Here is a 19,151-nt window from a genome sequence, read left to right as displayed (position 1 = left end):
CCCTTTAATTTTTTCCCTGACTTCAGAGATAAGCAAAACACATAAAAAATAGATGAGGATAAAAATTCAATGTATCACATGAACAATAGAATATGGCCTAGAGTAAAATGAATTATAGCTGAAACAAAAACATACTAATGATACATGTAGAGCAATAGGGTGAAGTGCCATTTATGACAATGCTATCAAATAGCAAGCAATTACTATTAAATATATCGCACTGTAGTGTAATTACAGAAAGACAATATTCAAGCTACTATAGTTCACTTTGGTCAATATTAAAGATAATCAACAACATCTGTAAAAAACTTTTGAGATTTAGCTTATACAGTAATCCAAGAATATGCCAAGTACTAGACTCTTCACAGCTATTGTCTTTCCATCATTTTTGTAATGAATGAAAAAACAGTAACCATTTTCTTTGTACAGTGAAAAGAATTTGAATACAAGCATCAAATGCGGTGGAAACAACAAATTCAAATGTACTGAATATGTTTTTCACGAGTACTGATGTTGGAGTCAAACAAACACTCATCTTTGGTAATTTTAATTCAAAACAACCTCTATCAATCTATAATAATGCAATTTGCTGTTATTAATGGATATATATCATTACTTTTATACTTTGTATTTGTAAATTTGTTGATAAACAACGAGCACCAAATTTCCATTTAATTGGACAATAAATTCAATTTCATTCAATTCAATAATAAGTATGAAATATAGGGATCCACCTTGATCTTCTAGCAAATAAACAGGGAAAATAAATGTATGTGTCATCATCATCATTATTCTTTGGGGAATGATATTCTGACCACTTTCGGGCTGATGATACTTTTTTTTCAATGTCAAAAGCTCAACTTCTCGTAAAAAAGAAGCTGTATGGGCTAATGAAACCATCCATACACCAGAGAATTCATGGAATGCTGGGTTTTAGGTATTTTGATTGAATTTATATTGTGATGAGACGGCGATTTAACAAATCATAACTTGAAAGAGCATACATGTTCATTAATATGTATCCAATGACTGCCATTACTGCCTAAGATTTCAATGAATGTAATTTTAATCAATAAGAGGTAGTTCAATTTCAGACTTGTAATTAGGTTATTTACCATATATTTTATCCATCAGAAATACGCTAAGAATGTACTAAAAACCTAAATTCATTTTTTTTATTTGTTGCAGTCGCCTGATTTCAGAGAGACAGCAAAAGATATGTACAATACCAACAAGATGTGAAGTTATTTCCTAATTAATATGAATACCTTACATACAAAACTCCGATGAGGTTAAAAAATACTGATTTATTCTGGCTAAGTGAATTCACGCACATTCACATGTAATAGTAATGGGAGTCCTCTCTACTGTCCAAACAATGCATGAATCACTATGGAAACACATGCTGGAAAAGACAGGGGTCATGTTGGCCAAGCACAGGTCAAATTTGGCAGTTACATTTATGCCTCATTTGGGAAATACAGCACTCTCTAGTTATCTCTCCTTCTCCCCATCATGCTCTGCTTCCTTCCATTCCTTTAGTTCCTTTTGTTCCATCTATATATTAACCCTGGTCTCCCCCCTGCTATCATTCATGTTGGAATACTTTTTGCAAAATTATCATATTATGTTAAGGAAAATGAAACCTTTGGAACAAGATACATTAGCTTGTGTGAAAACAGAAAAATCAAAGAAACATATCAACGAAAGTTTGAGAAAAATTGAATGAATAATAAAGTTATGAGCATTTGAAATTTAGATCATTTTTGTAATGTAGATCCTCCTATTGGCAATGCGACAAAGATGTGTGATATCACGTGAACAACTTTCCCATTGCTTTTGCATAGATTTCACTTAAAATGCCTCTTTTTATCACATCTATCAGTAGATCATTAATCATTTATACAGGAGGGCTTGTAATGCACATTTTCAGAACATTTTTCAAAGAATACATTATGGATAAAGAGTTTGTATCACCATTAGAAAGAGCATTATTTGTCTGATTTTTCTCAAACTTTCTTTGATCTTTTCCTTAGATTTTTCTCTTTCCACACAAGCCAACTTGTTCCAAGGGTCTCATTCCCCTTTAATCAATTTCAGCTCAATAATAATTTTACTATCATAATTGGATAAGATGTTGAATTTGCTCTCAACATGATCAGAATGTTATTCCTTCACAATAGGCAGCCTTGTTGACCACAGTCCCGATGAGCAAGCTGTTTCCATAGCGACTAGCAACACTGCTGAACTTTACCAGTCCTGTATTATCTGAAAAGACCTCTCTGATGGTAGGATTTAACTCCTTATCAAGCTTAACATTCAAAACCTGAGAAAGAACAAGAACATGAAACTAAATCCTTAACAAAATCAACTTCTGGATCTGTGGATTAATTCATACACTCATAGTTCCACATTTTCAAAATTCTTAATGGTTTTGTAAGGCAGAAAACAAAAACATTTTCAATATAAACTTGGTTATAGTAATACATAGATGCTCTAGTCAATGTTTTATAAAACCATTTACACGAAGTACCAAAATCTAAGCATTAAAGAATAATATCAAGGAATGAAACTATTGGTGTCATCTTATTTGTGGGAAATAGTGTACATAATCATTTAACAAGGTGAACACCACAGTAGCACATGGACTCGCTTATGGTCCCTAAACAATAAAAATCTATCATCCTCTGGGGACTGTTTCATGACAGTTGTCAGCACTAACAAGTTGTCTTTGACAGTTACCATAGTAACATTCAGGGCCAGTGCTTCTCAGCCAATCAAAAGCTAGGATTTCACTATATTAGTCGGCACTGATCATGTAGTCAGTGCTAACAACTTTCATGAAACACGTACCCACCAGATCTCAGAATACCTTAACCCGTTGCCAACGGGAGCCGTATATATACGGTTCCCTAAAACTTATTCATGTACGGGAGCCGTATATAGTCGGTTCCGCAAAGGCTATTACTCGCATCCATTTGCAGGCTTTAAAAATACAATTTCATACTATGTTTCTGCCTTTTCTGTGTTATAATTACAATGTCCATTAATTAAACTACACATTCCAGAAAGTCATACGTTTTTACCTTTTGTTTCTATAGTTTATAAAGCATTATAAAACGAGTTATGCTTCGAAGAGAGTCCAATATTGGCGTACAGTGGGCATTGCCGCGATGGAAGCTTGATTTCAACGATTTTCAGTTTCGCAGAACCACGTATATACCGTAATCAATAAAAGTGAGGGAAAACAATGGGAGCAGCGAAATGCAACCCAAAACGCACGCAGAGCTGCGTGCGTGCGCTGATATGATCAACGATAGATCGAAAACGATCGATACTTTATAAGATTGCTTGTGAGGTTTCAAAAAGTCCGGGTTCGATCCCGGCCGCGGCACCTATGCCCGTGAGCAAGGCATTTAATCTACAATGCTCTTTTATCCTGCTTTTCAAAGAAATGAAAATGCTATATGCATTACTGCTAACTAGGTGTGCACTTCTTGTTTTAAAAAAATGGCGCTGTTGAATATAGGAAGAAGAAAAATCAGGGTTTCAGTTTATAACACATCGATTTTTGTTTTCTTCTTTCATTTAGGTGCATTATTTTGCCTCTTGAAAATGGCTGTCATAATATTCAACTTCATGAACTGATCAAGCTAGATCAAACTAGAAGAGAGTACACGACTTTAAGTTGATATCGATTTCTATAATCCTAAACAAAAAGTGTATACAGCTGGCTATTGAGAATACCTCGGATCGTACGTACACTCTATTTTGTTCTAACGATACGGATGTGGTAATTGATGGAGGCATGGCCCCCTTTCCTTTGAAAATCACAAAAGGGCATCCAGCGAAGGTCGATAAAGTTGCCACTTACTAACAATGTAAAAGAGTGACTTGAAAGGGAAGGATGTACGGATGAATTCACACTTTGTCAGTTTGGTTTAACACCAAAGAGTGATAAACGCCGTGACATAGGCATAATCATGCTAATGAAGACTAATATGTGTTATTTACGATGTACAAAGTATATGAAGCATGTTTTATCCATATCAGTAATCTCATATGAATTTTCGAAAAAAATCTAAGGTTTCCCCAATTGATTTTATTCTGATTGAGTATGTTATCGTGGTTTGGTTTGACCTGCATATAAAAAAAATGTGATGCGATAGGAATCCAGAGCATGGAGTAAATATGCATTCCATGGATGTATTATTCGAGAAGATAGAGGGAATGAAAAGCAGAATATATTAAAATAAAATATTTATGTCTGCAAACAGGCCTATAATGCTTTTCACGGAACAAATGGTGTAAGCCGGGTAATGAATAAGTAGAGCGCCTTGATCACAATGTTTAGTGGATATTATATGAATTATTAATCATTATCATCATGCGGCTCGTTTAATTTTTTTTAATTGCTTGTTAGAAGGGTGCGAGAAAAACGGCATAAAGCATATTGTGATTCCATATACGTCCATTCAGTTATTTGTTTCATTTTTGGCCGTACTCCATAGAATACAACAGACGTTCAACTTTGATAAATATGAGATAAAGCAATCAGTACATGAATTGATTAATAAAGACAATTAATTAATTAATTAGAGATAATATATATCACTTAATATGAGCTGGAATATGATATTTAGGCAGGCGAGAATGGCCTTTCTATGTATCTCTTTTGAAGCACGCTCTTCCTCTTACAGTTCTCTAATTAACTCGTTATATTTGTATTTTCATCGGAGCTCTTATGGATTGTTGGCTACAAGGAAAAAGGAAGTGGAGAAATAAAACATAAGAATTATTTTAATACATCGAAATTCTGTAAAGGTGAATGTACCAGGTGAGAAATTATATACACTTACGAAATTTTAGAATTATACTTTGGCAATGCAGGTTGATTTTCAGAGTCCTTTTTCATCTTGACGAAATTGGATATTAAAACAAACTGAACGCAGGAAATAATAATTTCCGAACGGAAAGTTCCTAAAATGTTAATCAAATCATATATTGTCCGAAAATTTGACAGTGAGTGTGGCGAAACAAATGGGGGGGATTAAATGATGGAATATAATTTATATGCACTAGAATAAAAAAAAGGGTATAAAATAGTAATGGTGTAACTTGGGTTGCGATTTCATTGCTGACCTCTATTTCTCCCCCCCCCCCCTTTGCTTGTCAGAAAAAAGTAAAGAAAAAGTAGTGCATTTATAGTCCCCTCCACCAAGAATTCCTTGGTTCACCGCCGATCTCTGACAACTAGAATACCAGCAAAACCGAAAATGTCTTTCTGGTCACACTCATTTTTTTCCATTTTAAATTGACCAACATATACTTAAGTTATTTTTTCTTGCATTTTCCATGAATTACTAATCATTTGTTGATCATTAAATCCTTTGCACATACATGTCAAGAAAATAACCACACACGTTCTAAACTAGTGAAATAAACTGAGAATTGAGTAAGTTCACAATAAATAAAACGGTTTGCAGGGACTTATTGTATATTCTTGGATAATGAAAGAAAGGCAGAATGTCTTGTTTTTAATACAATTTTAATTACTAGAATCATTTGATACATAATATTCATTTTTTTTACACAAATACATGGCAACGTCTCCGTTGGATTTTGAATTAAGGAAATAATTTGGAGGTTTTTGTTGAACATTTCTCGACGACGTATAAAATCTAGAAATCATTTGAAATTGATTATGGGCCGAATATGCCGGGCACCTATCCTAATGTAGGTTCTATTTTTTAGTATGGGTTGGGCTTGGAGGGCCGGGTTTGGACATATTTCTGTGATGACGAGAATATACTCAGAAGGGAAAAAATAGAGAGACGGCCGGGTGGCACGGAACGGGAGATGAAGAAGAGAGAGAGAGCATAACCCACTTGTCTGCGCAGTGTTGTAGTACATTTTTTTCGATTAAAAGCGCCTGGTATGAAATTGAACCCTCTCCCCCCTGCGTAAGCTACTGATTGAATAGAAGGGAAAAAAGTAAAGGGAAAATAGAGGAGAGAGAGAATATAAGTAGAGGTTGACTAGAGGTAAGGGGATTAGAGAGAGTAGAGGGGATGGCATTCATGACAATAACAATAATATTTTTCAATCGAATTAAACTATTTTTTTTATTCTTTACATGTAAAATATTCAAATGTTTACATAATATCAATGATAACAATTATAAACATTACTATCAACACTAACAATGATAATAACAAATAATAAAAGAAAATATAACAATCGGATAATAAAAAAATAATAATAATATTGATAATAATAACAACAATGGTTAAGATTATGAATATAATAATGATAAGACAAAGAAAAAGATAAAATAAAAAAGCAGACGAAACAGAAAAAAGATGAAGGGAGAAGATAATGGTGATCATGGGGGATGGGGTGGGCTAACTTAAGTAATTGGATGATAAATGATAAATAATCTTCATAATAATTGTCGTATACCACCTTGCAAATTTTAATCGAGAAGATTATGATTTCTTGTTCAGAAAGTATTACTTGTATGCATATAACGATATTTTGAAGATTCATGTTTTGGGGGCATACTTTTAAAAGGAAATATCATATTCTTCATTTTTTTTCATTTTGCATGAAGAAAAAAACAGAGAGAACAAAATTAAGCAAAATAGGACGACGGGAGTAAAAGAATGAGAATAGGTATAAAGAGAAAATAAGACGACGAAGAAAAAAGGCGAAAAAAAGAAGCACAAGCAAACTCATAACAAGAATAAATAGAAGGGAAAAAGACAGAGAAAACTTAGGAGATGGAGGTGTAGGATTACACAATTATCAGTGAAGAAGAAGAAGGAGGAGAAAATGAAAAGGGAGCATTATAAAAAAGGAAGAAAAAACAAGGAGGATTTCATTTGCAAGAGGAAACAAAGCAAGAGGAAACAAACCCCCCCTTCTCAAGGGAGAAGGGGGGGTCTATAAATAGGAAGTATAAGAACAAAAAGATGAGACAGAGATCGAACAAAAGAAGAAAGGAAATGAGGATGATAAGATAAGAAGAATATCGAAAAAAAAAATATGAGAAGAAAAGAAATGAGAATAATAATTTTGATAATAATAAGATCGAAAAAGAAGAAAAGGAAGAAGAAAGGAAGGGAGAATATTATGATAATAGTAACATTATGAGAATATTATGATAATAGTAATATCGAAAAAGAAGAAGTCCAAGAAGAACTTCAAAACCCACATCACCAACAATACATTCTCAAAGAAGTCACTCTGTACGGACATAATTATAGCACTGGAGCGACAGGTGAGCTCTGAACTCCGTGCAGCCAAAACAGGAAATGAACTACGCATGCGCGAAAACTATCGATCGATCAATTCACTCATCGTGGATCGCACACACGCTTTTGTAATCAACGATCCAGCTCGCACGCACGGAACAATGGAACTGTTCGAACTTGACATGGCCGGCTGATTAATCTCGTTTGGGTGTTAGAACCTATTCTACTATGCCGTCGCGAACGGGTTAAAAATGTATTGTTGATGTTTAAACCTAAATAAAATGTTTCATATAGTTCTCTTTCACGAAAGTATGAAATATAACTATACATATATCAGGCTCTTGAAAACTATACCTTTTCTCCAGATTTTGTCATGTTATTCCCTTTTCTCTTTGAAAAAGCCTTTTTACATGCTTTTGCATAGAACTATCGTGTCCTCGTAATGAAAGTTCCTTTATAAAATTATAGAAACTAATGAAGTTGAATTGTTCTACATGGGACAAAATGAATGCACATGCTTTGGCATGAAACCATACACTCACCTGACCAACCCCATAAAGTTTTCCCATTCGGTTGAAGAAGTGGTACATTACAAAACTGCTGCCGATCCAAAGAGATCCATCATCTGGATCTACATTGATGTTATCAGGAACAGTGCCCAGGGGAATTGTCTGAGAGAAAATAAAAGAAACGTGACAGTAACCGATGTATACGGCCATCTGGGGTTTGATTTGTAGACCAAAGGATAAACTCCACAATGACTGATCATAATGAATTCGACCAGTGTTGGACTTGCAGGGTAAGAAGGGCAGGATGGGGTAATAACAACCTATGGAATTAGAAGGGATCATGCTTTAACACTGGACAATACTGGGTAATCATCAATGATGTTCCAACATATGTTCATTGCCAGCATGACATTAAGTCACATGCAACTCTTTATAAAACCAGGGATAGTTCCATATCCCTGATAAAACATGCCCTGATGAATCTACTGTATGAGATTTCTTTCACATTTTGGCTACCAATTAAGAGATAAGACACACATCCGGACCATAGTTAGATTTACACATTGGGTGATTTCACGTTCAGTGTTGTGTTGAACTTTGCATCAGCAGGTACATCACTACATTTAAAAATGTAATTGGTCCTGGGATGAACTTTGATCACTAGGTGATGAGCTATTAATAATGTGATTTGAATAACTTTTGTAAACTCAGATTACAAGTAGGTGTGAGAGCTTGGAAAAACAAATGCATAATATGATTCAGCCCTTTATGTCCCTTTTACAGCATCAAACTAGGTAGCCCAGTCTTTGAGGGGTTAAGAAAATATGTAAACATGAACTTTGACAATTTATAGTATCATCATGGTTATTTTTATTGATAACAATATTATGGGATGAAAATAATTAGTACTATCAATCATAATCCTGAATCATAATGACTAAAATTACTTGGTTGAATCAATTTAGAGGGCTACATCAACTGCTCACCTTTTCTTGTTCCAGACTTCCATCATTTTGGACTCTGTAGATTATAATTTCTTCGCCCATACATGCAGCTACATACAAAAACCTATAAGTTTTACAAACAGTGAAATAATAAATGGTATATTATATATACATGTATACATATATATATATGCATACATCCTACATAAGGGCGAAGTCTATGAATGGGTTTATTCCATCATAATAGACATTTGGACGTTAAGTCAAAGGTAGAGGGCGTTAAGGCATATTGCGAACACTGAAAGAAGACCCAAAAAATTAGCATTTACTGCAGATGTAGTTATACCGTGCACTACAAACCTGTCAAAGTTGATAAATTCAGCTTATACCTGAAGGGATTTCATAATTGGTCATGCAACCCTTTATGACCACCTGGGAGAGTTTTTCAAGGGTATTGCTTTACTATTAACAGTAGCTTACAAAATTGATGTTGATTGGATCAAAAGTGATTGAAGGTTGTAGCATCTTGATGCACTGCAAGACCAAATTCAAAAGCAGTTCCATAAGCAATCGTTAGAGGGCTTTAAATGACTTATTTTATAATCAAGGAGCATTGTAGCATAGTTGGTAGAAAACTAATCTCATAAACTAACGGCATGGGTTTAAAACTAAGTCAGTGTACATTCCTGTGCATTACAGCAAGATCAAGTCCACTGGTTAATTTAATTATACATTCTAAACATGCTAAATGATAACTAATGTAACTTAAAACAATTGGATCTGTTTCAATTTACTTTTTATCTGGTGAGATGTTCACACCATTTGCAAATCTTACTCCTTGTGCAACAATCCTAGCATCTTCTCCATCATAGTAGGCCACAGTCCCTAATCTCAGTCGAAAAAAGATCTCAAGCATGTTGAGAGGTTCTGGAAGATATCTGTCATTTGAAGCATAGAGGCGATTTTGGTCCACCAGAACAAGATTATTAGGACTGTTAAGATTAAGAAATAAGAAGATACTTATTAACACATCAGCAACAGAAACCATGAAAATTGCGTGTGTCATTGGTTGTGAGTGTCTGCATAACTGCAAACAATTTTGCTGCAGAAAAGGCAAATAATAAAACAATCCAAAACGAGATAGGCATGTAAAAATATTTTGTACTCATAGAGATTTAATTCCATATCAACAATTAGCATATCTGATAGTACTAACTAGCAAGATCATAATTATTAACAATAACAATGGTAATAAAAATGAAGGTGCCACAGGCGGATCCGGGGGGGGGGGGGGGGGGGGGCAAAGCTGGCCCGTGCGCCCCCTCCCCCCCCCCCCTGAGAGGCACAATTAAAATCTATAATGTAAAAATGCTGTTAAAACAGAAGTGTGCCTCCCCTTTTGAAAGTGAATACCTTTATTTTTTCGTGGACGATTTTTTTTTTGGGGGGGCTTGTCAAATTTTTCCTCAAGAAAATGTCCCCTCCCCCCCCTTTCCATAAATCCTGGATGCTGGTGATAGTGATAATAATGACCATGGTAAGGATGATGGTGATTATAAAGACGATGATGAATATTTATGGGCCTATGAGTGTTTTTAACAGAAAAATGGCACTTTATATATGCTGTGAATGATGATGATAAAGATGATTATTATAGTAGAAAAAAATACAATGCAAAGACAAACACTAATAAAATCAGACATAACATAACAGAGCTGATAAAATACACTTTCTTTTCATGAATGATAACCAACCTCCAAATATTCTTGTGATGTATTCTTCTCTGATGTGTTAAGGTGGGTACCTTATTCTGGTATGAAAAGTCAAACACCTCAATCCCTATTCTATCGGGATGCCGATTGACAACATACAGGGTCAGTGTGGGATTATCTAAATGAGAGAATGACAAAATATATTATGATCAAACTTTGAAATTAAATCCATAATTTTGTATTTCTTTTTTTTTGTAAGAGAAAATTTAGGGCCTGAGCAGAAAATGTTGCAAATAAAGGCAACTTAAAACTGATTTTTTTTTCTTGAATGTGTGTTAAGACAAGCCCCTCTGTTCTGTTTTATATTAGTCAGTTACTTTAGTTCTCCTTCTAATTCTTATGCATATTCCGATTGATATTGTACTTTCAATTTGACTATGTATTGTTACTTTGATTTTGTTGTGTTTTGTGAACGGAAAATGAATACAAAATCTAAATCTAAAAAAAATCAATTGTTTCTGCAATTAAATTATTCAATCATTAATTCCTTATATAAGCATTGCAATTTAAAAATAGATGAAACACGGAAGTAACTCCCCCCAACAAAAAATAAATAAATAATAATAATAATAAAATAAGAAAAAAATTACATAATTTAATAATAACGTATAAGTCACATCATATGAAATAGTGAGTTGTCACTGGGATAATTTCTTATGATAAAGCGATAGTGAATGACAACGTTTTTGTTTTATGTGTAAAGAATTCTCGCTCATCGATTGTCATACACATATTTACAACCTCAATATGTTCCTTCAACATGTGGAGAGAGATATACATGGTGAAAAAAAATTTTCCAAGAAATGATTCTGTTATTGCTCCCACCCTATGGAATAAACTCCCAATTCATATCCAAAATGCTCCCTCCGTAGAAAATTTCAAATCGTCACTTAAAGCTCACCTTTTCTCATAATTTTTTTTTTTTTTACCGATTGACTGTATATTATTTTAATCTGCCAACCTGTGCGCTTTGAAACACCAGTATAAAGCGCCCTACAAATGTTATTATTATTATTAAAGTATATAGACTTTAAATTTTCCAAATTGACCAATTTTGCCTGTAGGCCTATCTCCAGCGTTTTTGCAAAGCCTGGTGTCAGCAAATTATAAACCAATCCCCCCAAAATCGAGAAATTATGACTGCCTTTATGATAGTGCTAAATTCAGTGGAAAATAGTGAAATTGATATATTACTGAGAATTTCTTCCCATCCATTCTGTCAGAAGTTCCTAAACAGTACAATCTAAGTTGGTGATTGATGTGATCCCTGTGACAGTTCACTGTTGTTCCTGTTTGGGACTTCGAGGGCACTGAATGTTAAAGTGATTGGTTAACATTGGTTTCACTTTTAAAAAATCTGAGCTTGAAGGTCACACTTGTCACCTGTGTCTGTGATATGTTACAAAAATGAAGCCCAGAAAAAATTGTGTTCGAAAATCATTATTTAGTGCTTCAAAAATTGAAATATAAAGTGACCGGAAACACCATCTTAATTTCATCCCATAAACTTATGTGTACTATTTAGGCGTCTATAAGACGCCTATTTAGATAATCGGGGTTTGCATTGTAGTTTTAGCTTTTCATTCTCAATAATGTTTGTTTTCAGGGTTTTTAGTTCCAATACATGCTCCTGTACACATGTTTCATCTTGGTTTGAGAATTTTTTAAATCGGCTGCTCACAAAGTTAAACGATACCTTTAATATCAAGAAATACTTTTGAAGAATACCTTTTGGCCCGCTCTCCCAGATATCCATTCCAATAGGCACAAATTCTGCAGGATCGAGACCAACGATCTGAGTGTCTCGAGGATCATCATCAGGATAATTGAAGTCAAAGACAAAGATTTTACCCAGTATTCCTTGGTTTGGTTCAACTACCATCAGGAGACCCTGGTACAACAGAGTAATCCAATGTGTGAGATACAAAACATAATATACTACAGGAGACCTATTCAAAAGAATGCTATCATGGGCATGCATGTTGGTGAAATTATCACTGTCACTGTTAGTGACATCGCTGTCTATGTGGTCTAGGGGTGGTAGAATGACTTTTATGAAACGCAAGATATCAACAAGTTCCCTCACAGTCTAATACATCTATAACAATCCCAATTTGTACTATAGACCTCATACATTTTATTGATACATAGATACATAGAAATTGCTTCAAATATAGGCTTTATTTAAGGGTTTATTGAGCTCTAAACTAGACCTAACACACACTGACTTCAAACGCCAGTTTCCCATTGGGTTTACGTTATTACAGTGTATGCATCAATGCAATTAAACTCTGTGACTGATGAAAGTTCCTCTTGACTTTTGGATCATTATTTTTGATATGCAAAAAAAAAATTAATCATATGATAGGATTTTGTCACTTTATAATTAGGAATCAGTCATTTTATAATTGGGATCCACATGGGCCATGTGGTCCAATGGTTTGAGGACTGGACTCATAATCACAAGGTAATGAGTTTTGAATCCCAACTCTGGCATTGTCTCCACTTTGATAAAAAGGCCCAAGAGTAATATCTGTTGTTTATAAGGTCAGCCATAATGACTGATTAACCTAGATGTACATATATATGTTTCCTATAGGCAATTGGATACCAGCTTGGCATTTACCAGCAAAATACTGTCCTGGAAAGGGAGTTCCTACGGGAGTTACCATAAACCGAAATAGAAATATTACCATTTTGTACCCTACTGATAATAGAACGATTAGGGCCTACTTGCAAAAAATGAATAATGCTTTCTGAAAAATTCAAATCATAACAAAATTTTCAATGAAAAATCATCCCCCTATCCTGCACTTCTAATTGTTTTTGTTCACTGTCTCTGTCCCTCTGTCTGTCTGTCTCTCTCTGCTTCTCGAAGTCTTTTGTGTAGCAGTCTTTAAACAGTGTAGAGCAAATTAAGACATGATTGCAATGAGTGGGATGCTACACAAAAGAATTTTTATAAAGGTCTGTACAGAACTCATTTGAGAGCTTTTCTCTTAATCTTATGACCAAATACGCTATTCAAATTTGGTAAGCGAAGTCAATCCTGTTTTACTGTACTTACAGATGATATAAATGCAAGTCCATTAGATGAAGTCACAATATCCTCAGAACCATTCACTTCATTGGAGAAAAATTTATTTTAAAAAATGAGTTAAAATTACACATAACACTGAAAGTGGCATAAGGGAAATGGTGACACATATCCATTTAGTAGTGATGTCATTGTCATTTTTTCTCATAACCATTTTCACATTCTTGTGTCATCCATGAGAGTTAGTGAATGAGAAATTCTGATGATTCCAAACCCAAAAATGAGGGTTCGAAATAATATGAAGCATTCTGGCTATAGTCACTGAACTGCTGCCATTATTGGCTGTAATTTGTTGTACAAGTTATTTGGAAAAAAATTATTAATATATCATTCAAAACAATTTAATTACTCCAGTAAAACTGGGCTTAGTTTTATCTATTAAGATTGATTGAATAGTCTTACAGAGATGCTTTGAAGATGAATTGAGGGGCAGTAATACAGCTCAAAGCATTTCCTATGCAAAATATACAGGCACTTGATTTCGGATGCGAATCTTTTTATCATTATTATTAATATCTTCAGTTAATGATGGATTTACTGGAAACAATTACGATGAAAACCTTTTAGAATTGATTCAGTTAGGAGTATCTCTAGAAACATGCCCCATGATATGTCTTTCCTTTTTAGGTTGACTGTTCCACATCAGACAATACTTGATGCATCACAGTTTATACTCTTTATTCAGAATCAAAGTATCAAAAAGAATCGTTATAAACTCACAAATGCCTGGAAGAGCTCTACACTTTCCAGGGTGATGTGTAAATACAGTCTTGTGAAATCCCATCATATATCTGTTTCAAAATGTGAAAAAAAGTATATTTCACTGAACAATCCAGTACATACATTTGTATTAAGGCACTAGCGTACCTGGGGGGGCAATCTGCCCCCCCCCCTGACGAGTCACAACCCAGGGACCTATCCCTGCCCCCCTCCCCTGACAAGAATTTTTTTTGCTGGCACGAAATCCGTTATTTGTGGTTGAAGACCTTTTTTGGGGTCAATTTTTTTTGCGGACGATTATTTTGCCCCCCTATGGTCTCCTGTGGAAAATCCAAGGTATTTTGGGGGGAGCTGGGAATGCCCTAAATATTTTGGCTGATGACCTTTTATCATTGAATTTTTTTCTGAGACAAAATGCCCAACAGTTTTATCTGATTACTTTTTTTTGCTTATTAACTAATTTTCCGGCCAAAGACCTAAAGAGAAGGTATCGAACCCCTAATTGAAAACCCCAAAAGTGCTCAGTGAACTGTAGCATGATGGATGTCTGTGATTTTCTCATAATCGGAAAATGCGAAGTTCTGCAACGTGCATGTGGTCAAAATTAATAGGTAGCCAACCAGAGCTGATCTACTATTCTGGGGGGAGGGGGGTTTCAGGGCAGAGAAATTATTTCATGAAGCTGCTATATCCCATGATTTTTTTTTTTAATTTGGAAGCAGAAATTTGATTTTTTGAAAACATATACTTGTATAAACATAGTTTCCTAAAAAATCCAACTTATGACATACGTATTATTTCAACGCTAAGTTTCTGAAAAGTTTGAATAACTTTGGTATATAGGCCTACAGGGGGCTAGAGATTTAAATTTTGGTCTCTTTTTAATCATGATGTGCATGGCTAATATAATAACACTATTCACGATTTATCTCAATTACTTGAATTAATGATAACTGACTAAGTAAACCCCCCAAAAACACCCAAGATTTTTCACACAGGAACACATTGTGATGTAATTTTTCAGCTGAATGGAGATGAATTATCATGAAATTGGTATCATAAAGCTGAGTATAAGCTGTATGAGAGTTAAAAGCTTTTATGCACGTCTTTTTACATGTACAATACGATGCAGCACTCGACATAATATAACTTGGGGAGTTCAGGGATAGAGGAAGCAGTACACTGTATTATATGAGAGTCTATGGGACTTTTATACTGTTAAAATAAGCCAGTTCACAGTTAGCTCATGATCAACTTTTCTCAAATGACCTTTGTGATTTTTCATTAGGATAAGCACTATCATTTTAAAATATAGATGTTGCGTAAGCTTTACCGGTAGAGTAAGAACGAATCACATTGTATAGACCAGGTGACTAGAAAAGTTTACATCAGGAATAAAGTTCGGAAATCTGTTTTATTGTCTGCCTGTGGCACATTTGACTATTGTTTAGGCTACTGTCAAATACCAGTGATCATGAAGGCTCTATTTATTACTCTTCAGCTTGGATGTGATAAAGTGAATAAAGGAATACATGCATAATCATCAAATCACAAATGCCTATGTCAGTGAATTTTGAAAGCCACCTTCATGGTTTATATCTCAAATGACCCTTTTCTGCTCGTGCGCAGTTTACATCCGTGAACAGGCTTATATGCATAACTTTGGTTTTCATGAGGCCAGACCTTTGATTTAAGTCTAATTTTACAACTAAATATTTAATATAACAGGTGATAGATACACCATAGAATCATCAATTACTTACATGCATTTGAAAATTAAAGTAAGAGCTGAAAAACGTCAGTTTTCTTGTCGAAATATCAAAGTCAACATACCAGTAATTTGTATATCAAGATTACTTTGATGAAATGAATCAATCCCCTAAAGTTATATATCATATGAAAGGGAATTTCATGAGCAATACAAATAAGTTAAGTAATTAGTGGTATGTGCAAAGAGGAAAAATATACATGGATGTTTGCATTAAAATGAATTAAGGGTCCTATAAAGTCAAACATTTTCACTCATAAAATGGAGCAGTTCACCCTGCCAATTTACAATTTTTGGATTCCTCATGTAATATCTTTCCAGAACAAGGTGTATCACAACCCATGAGTCTCACCTGATTTTGAGATGAATATTTGCAATAAAACACTTGACCTGATCAACTTGATGAACACAAGAATGATATCACCCAATGGTTATTTCTAACAAGGGTAAACAAAATTGATGCAGAAATACTTAAATGAGAGCAAGTCGAACAAAAACTTAAGGATTTTGACCTTTTGACCAATAGATGACCTTTGAACCTATAATCCTCATGAACACTCATGTGGTATTACCAAAGTATAATTTGTACCAAGTGTAAACAAAATTGATACAAAAATAAAGAAGTGAGAGCAACTTTAGTTTAACAAAAACTTCACCATTCGACAATTGGATGGCCTTATCATCCTAAATGACACTGATGTGATTACCAAAGGATAAATTCAATCAAGTGTGATCAAAATTGATGCATAAATAAACAAATGAGAGCAAGTTGCACAAGAACTTCAAGAAGTTTTAATAGACATGACCTCATATCATTTGATCTTTTGACCCCTATATGACCTCTAAGTAACCCCATCATCCTCATGGACAAACATCTTGTATTACCCAAGGATCATATGTATCAGGTATGAACATAATTGACAACGTAATAAATGAGAGAATAATGAAAAAAAATAAATAACATTTTGTAACCCCAATTATGCGGATAATAGCTGCATAATTTGGTCGTAAAATCGGAGGAGGATCAGAGTTATCCGCATTATTTCGATGCTGCTATTATCCCCATAATAGCAGCATTGGGACCAGATTTTGACTTAATGAACGCATTTCCAAAGTAATGCGGATAATTGCCATGGTGCGGTCATAAGGTCACCCTTTTCCAACACAACCCCATCGGAGGGGGCATGTGCAGTTGCCATGCCAATTATCTGCCTTTTTCAGGTCTGGTGCTCGTAAAAAAAGTGTGGATTATTTTCGGAGTTTGTGAACGCAATTTGTATTGAATTATCTGCATTACTCTTAGGCGGATAATTGGAGGATGGGTTTATGAAAGGGGTATAGGTCTCTGCCAAACTTCATTCTGGTGAGACACGTTTGTATAGATAATGGCAATATTTCTAAAATTCTGATAATTTGTCCCCCAACTTCACTGAAAGACCCTGGTATATAATATTTGAAATAAACAAAATTTGTATTGAAATAAGGAAATTAGGACAAGTTAAAAAAACATTATTTTTTAAACTGGATACATGTACAACGACACATCCAAATCATTGTAAAAATTTAGATCAATCGAGCTCTCTCATCAAGTAGAATGATGAGAGCATATAAATTACCCTGTAGGATCAATCATTTGTACCCTTAAGTGCAAACATAATGCAGAAATAAAGAAATAATGCAAGTTAAACCAAAACTTTTCGGAAAAAATAATGCACATGACTTATTACTTATAAAATCTTGACCCCAAGATGTTTGACCAACGTCATCAACAAACATATCCAAGGATCATACTGTACCAAGTGTGACTATGAACAAAAAAATAAACAAATGAGAGCAAAAAACATTTCCGACAAGATAAAAGATGCACATGCCTTCCATCGATCACTAGACCCATATTGCACAAATTAATATATAATGTGCAGAATATATATATATACCTACGCAATTTACTTTAATAAATTAAATTAAATTCCGGCTTGGAACCCTTAGAAAAATGAAATCATTTATGTTTTCAGTCTTTCTGGCTTAAGAGTACCGTGGTAATAGCATATTGCGATATTGTATACTAGACCAAAAGCTTCAGTCTCTGTATTTTGGTTGTTCCGCTGAACTGCGTTGGCTCACTCACCAATACATTGCCGTCGGTAAATGGGGATTGTAGTAAAATGTCAGAAATTGTTGAATAAATCCCCAGAAACGACGGTTATTCCTGTCTAATTGTATACATGCTAATTAGATGATTATGCTAATTAATTTTATTTAGGCTATTCAAAAATTGCTCAAGGTTACCAAGGTCGCAACCAAGCTGAATAGATGAACACAAATCAACAAAAAAAAAGTGTCCATAACTAACAACTTTTCCAGGTATGAAAATTTGTCATCCCTAATAATAACACTGAAACAACATGCGATGGGCTGCAAAGAAAGTTTCGTTTTATCATATGATAGTGATGTGGGATAGAGTACGTAGGACATACTGCAACGCACATCCACTGTCCCACTCACACACCAGCTTGGGGTGGGCGTTGACCGAGGTCGATAGTTTCACGCCTGCGGTACTTTACAGTAAGTTCTTCCCGAAACTGCAGGCGCGACGCAAGCTAGTTTGGTCCTCGGAGATTGGTAGGTAACATACGAACAATCGAAACATAGGCCCGGAACATAGGACTCAACCTCAAGTTACGTGACAACACAAGATCAACCTTCAAAGAGTGATACTTACATAATTCGGGCCATTTGGTCAATAATTACAGCAAGAATGATGTATGTGATGATATTACGAGCTGTCAAACCCATTTTTACGATGTGCTTTAACTGATTGTCCCATACAAAGAGTTACGATTTGTACAGGCAGCAGCTGATCCAGAGTAGTAGTACCGTATACCGTTCACAAAACTTTTTCGCGCACAAACAAAACTTTTTCGCGCACAGACAGAAATTGGAGCTGGGGTACATACCCATGGACATTACACCGCCCAAGGTGTTAGCAATGACAAGCATGCGAGCGCGAAGCGCAAGCTGAAAATTTTGACATTTTTACCTGTAGAATGGAAGAAAATAAGTATATAACTAAATATTGATGCGA

The 19,151-nt window shown here is 34.7% G+C and overlaps 1 protein-coding gene across 1 annotated transcript; it reads right to left on the bottom strand.

Annotated features, from left to right (window-relative positions):
• Positions 1 to 1,978: 1,978 nt before the first annotated feature.
• Positions 1,979 to 19,151, bottom strand: LOC121424149 (serum paraoxonase/arylesterase 2-like). The gene is made up of 9 exons (XM_041619762.1): positions 18,789 to 19,151; positions 14,299 to 14,369; positions 13,549 to 13,604; positions 12,210 to 12,372; positions 10,464 to 10,599; positions 9,504 to 9,701; positions 8,752 to 8,833; positions 7,799 to 7,927; positions 1,979 to 2,326 (listed from the first exon to the last, which is right to left on the bottom strand). The coding sequence occupies exons 1-9, from the start codon at positions 18,860 to 18,862 to the stop codon at positions 2,159 to 2,161; spliced, it is 1,077 nt and encodes a 358-aa protein (XP_041475696.1). The 5' UTR covers positions 18,863 to 19,151; the 3' UTR covers positions 1,979 to 2,158.

Source organism: Lytechinus variegatus, chromosome 1 (genome assembly GCF_018143015.1).
Source record: "Lytechinus variegatus isolate NC3 chromosome 1, Lvar_3.0, whole genome shotgun sequence".
In the NCBI taxonomy this organism is placed as follows: domain Eukaryota; kingdom Metazoa; phylum Echinodermata; class Echinoidea; order Temnopleuroida; family Toxopneustidae; genus Lytechinus; species Lytechinus variegatus.
Note: the sequence above shows the minus strand (reverse complement) of the source record. Positions and strands in the feature narration are given on the sequence as shown.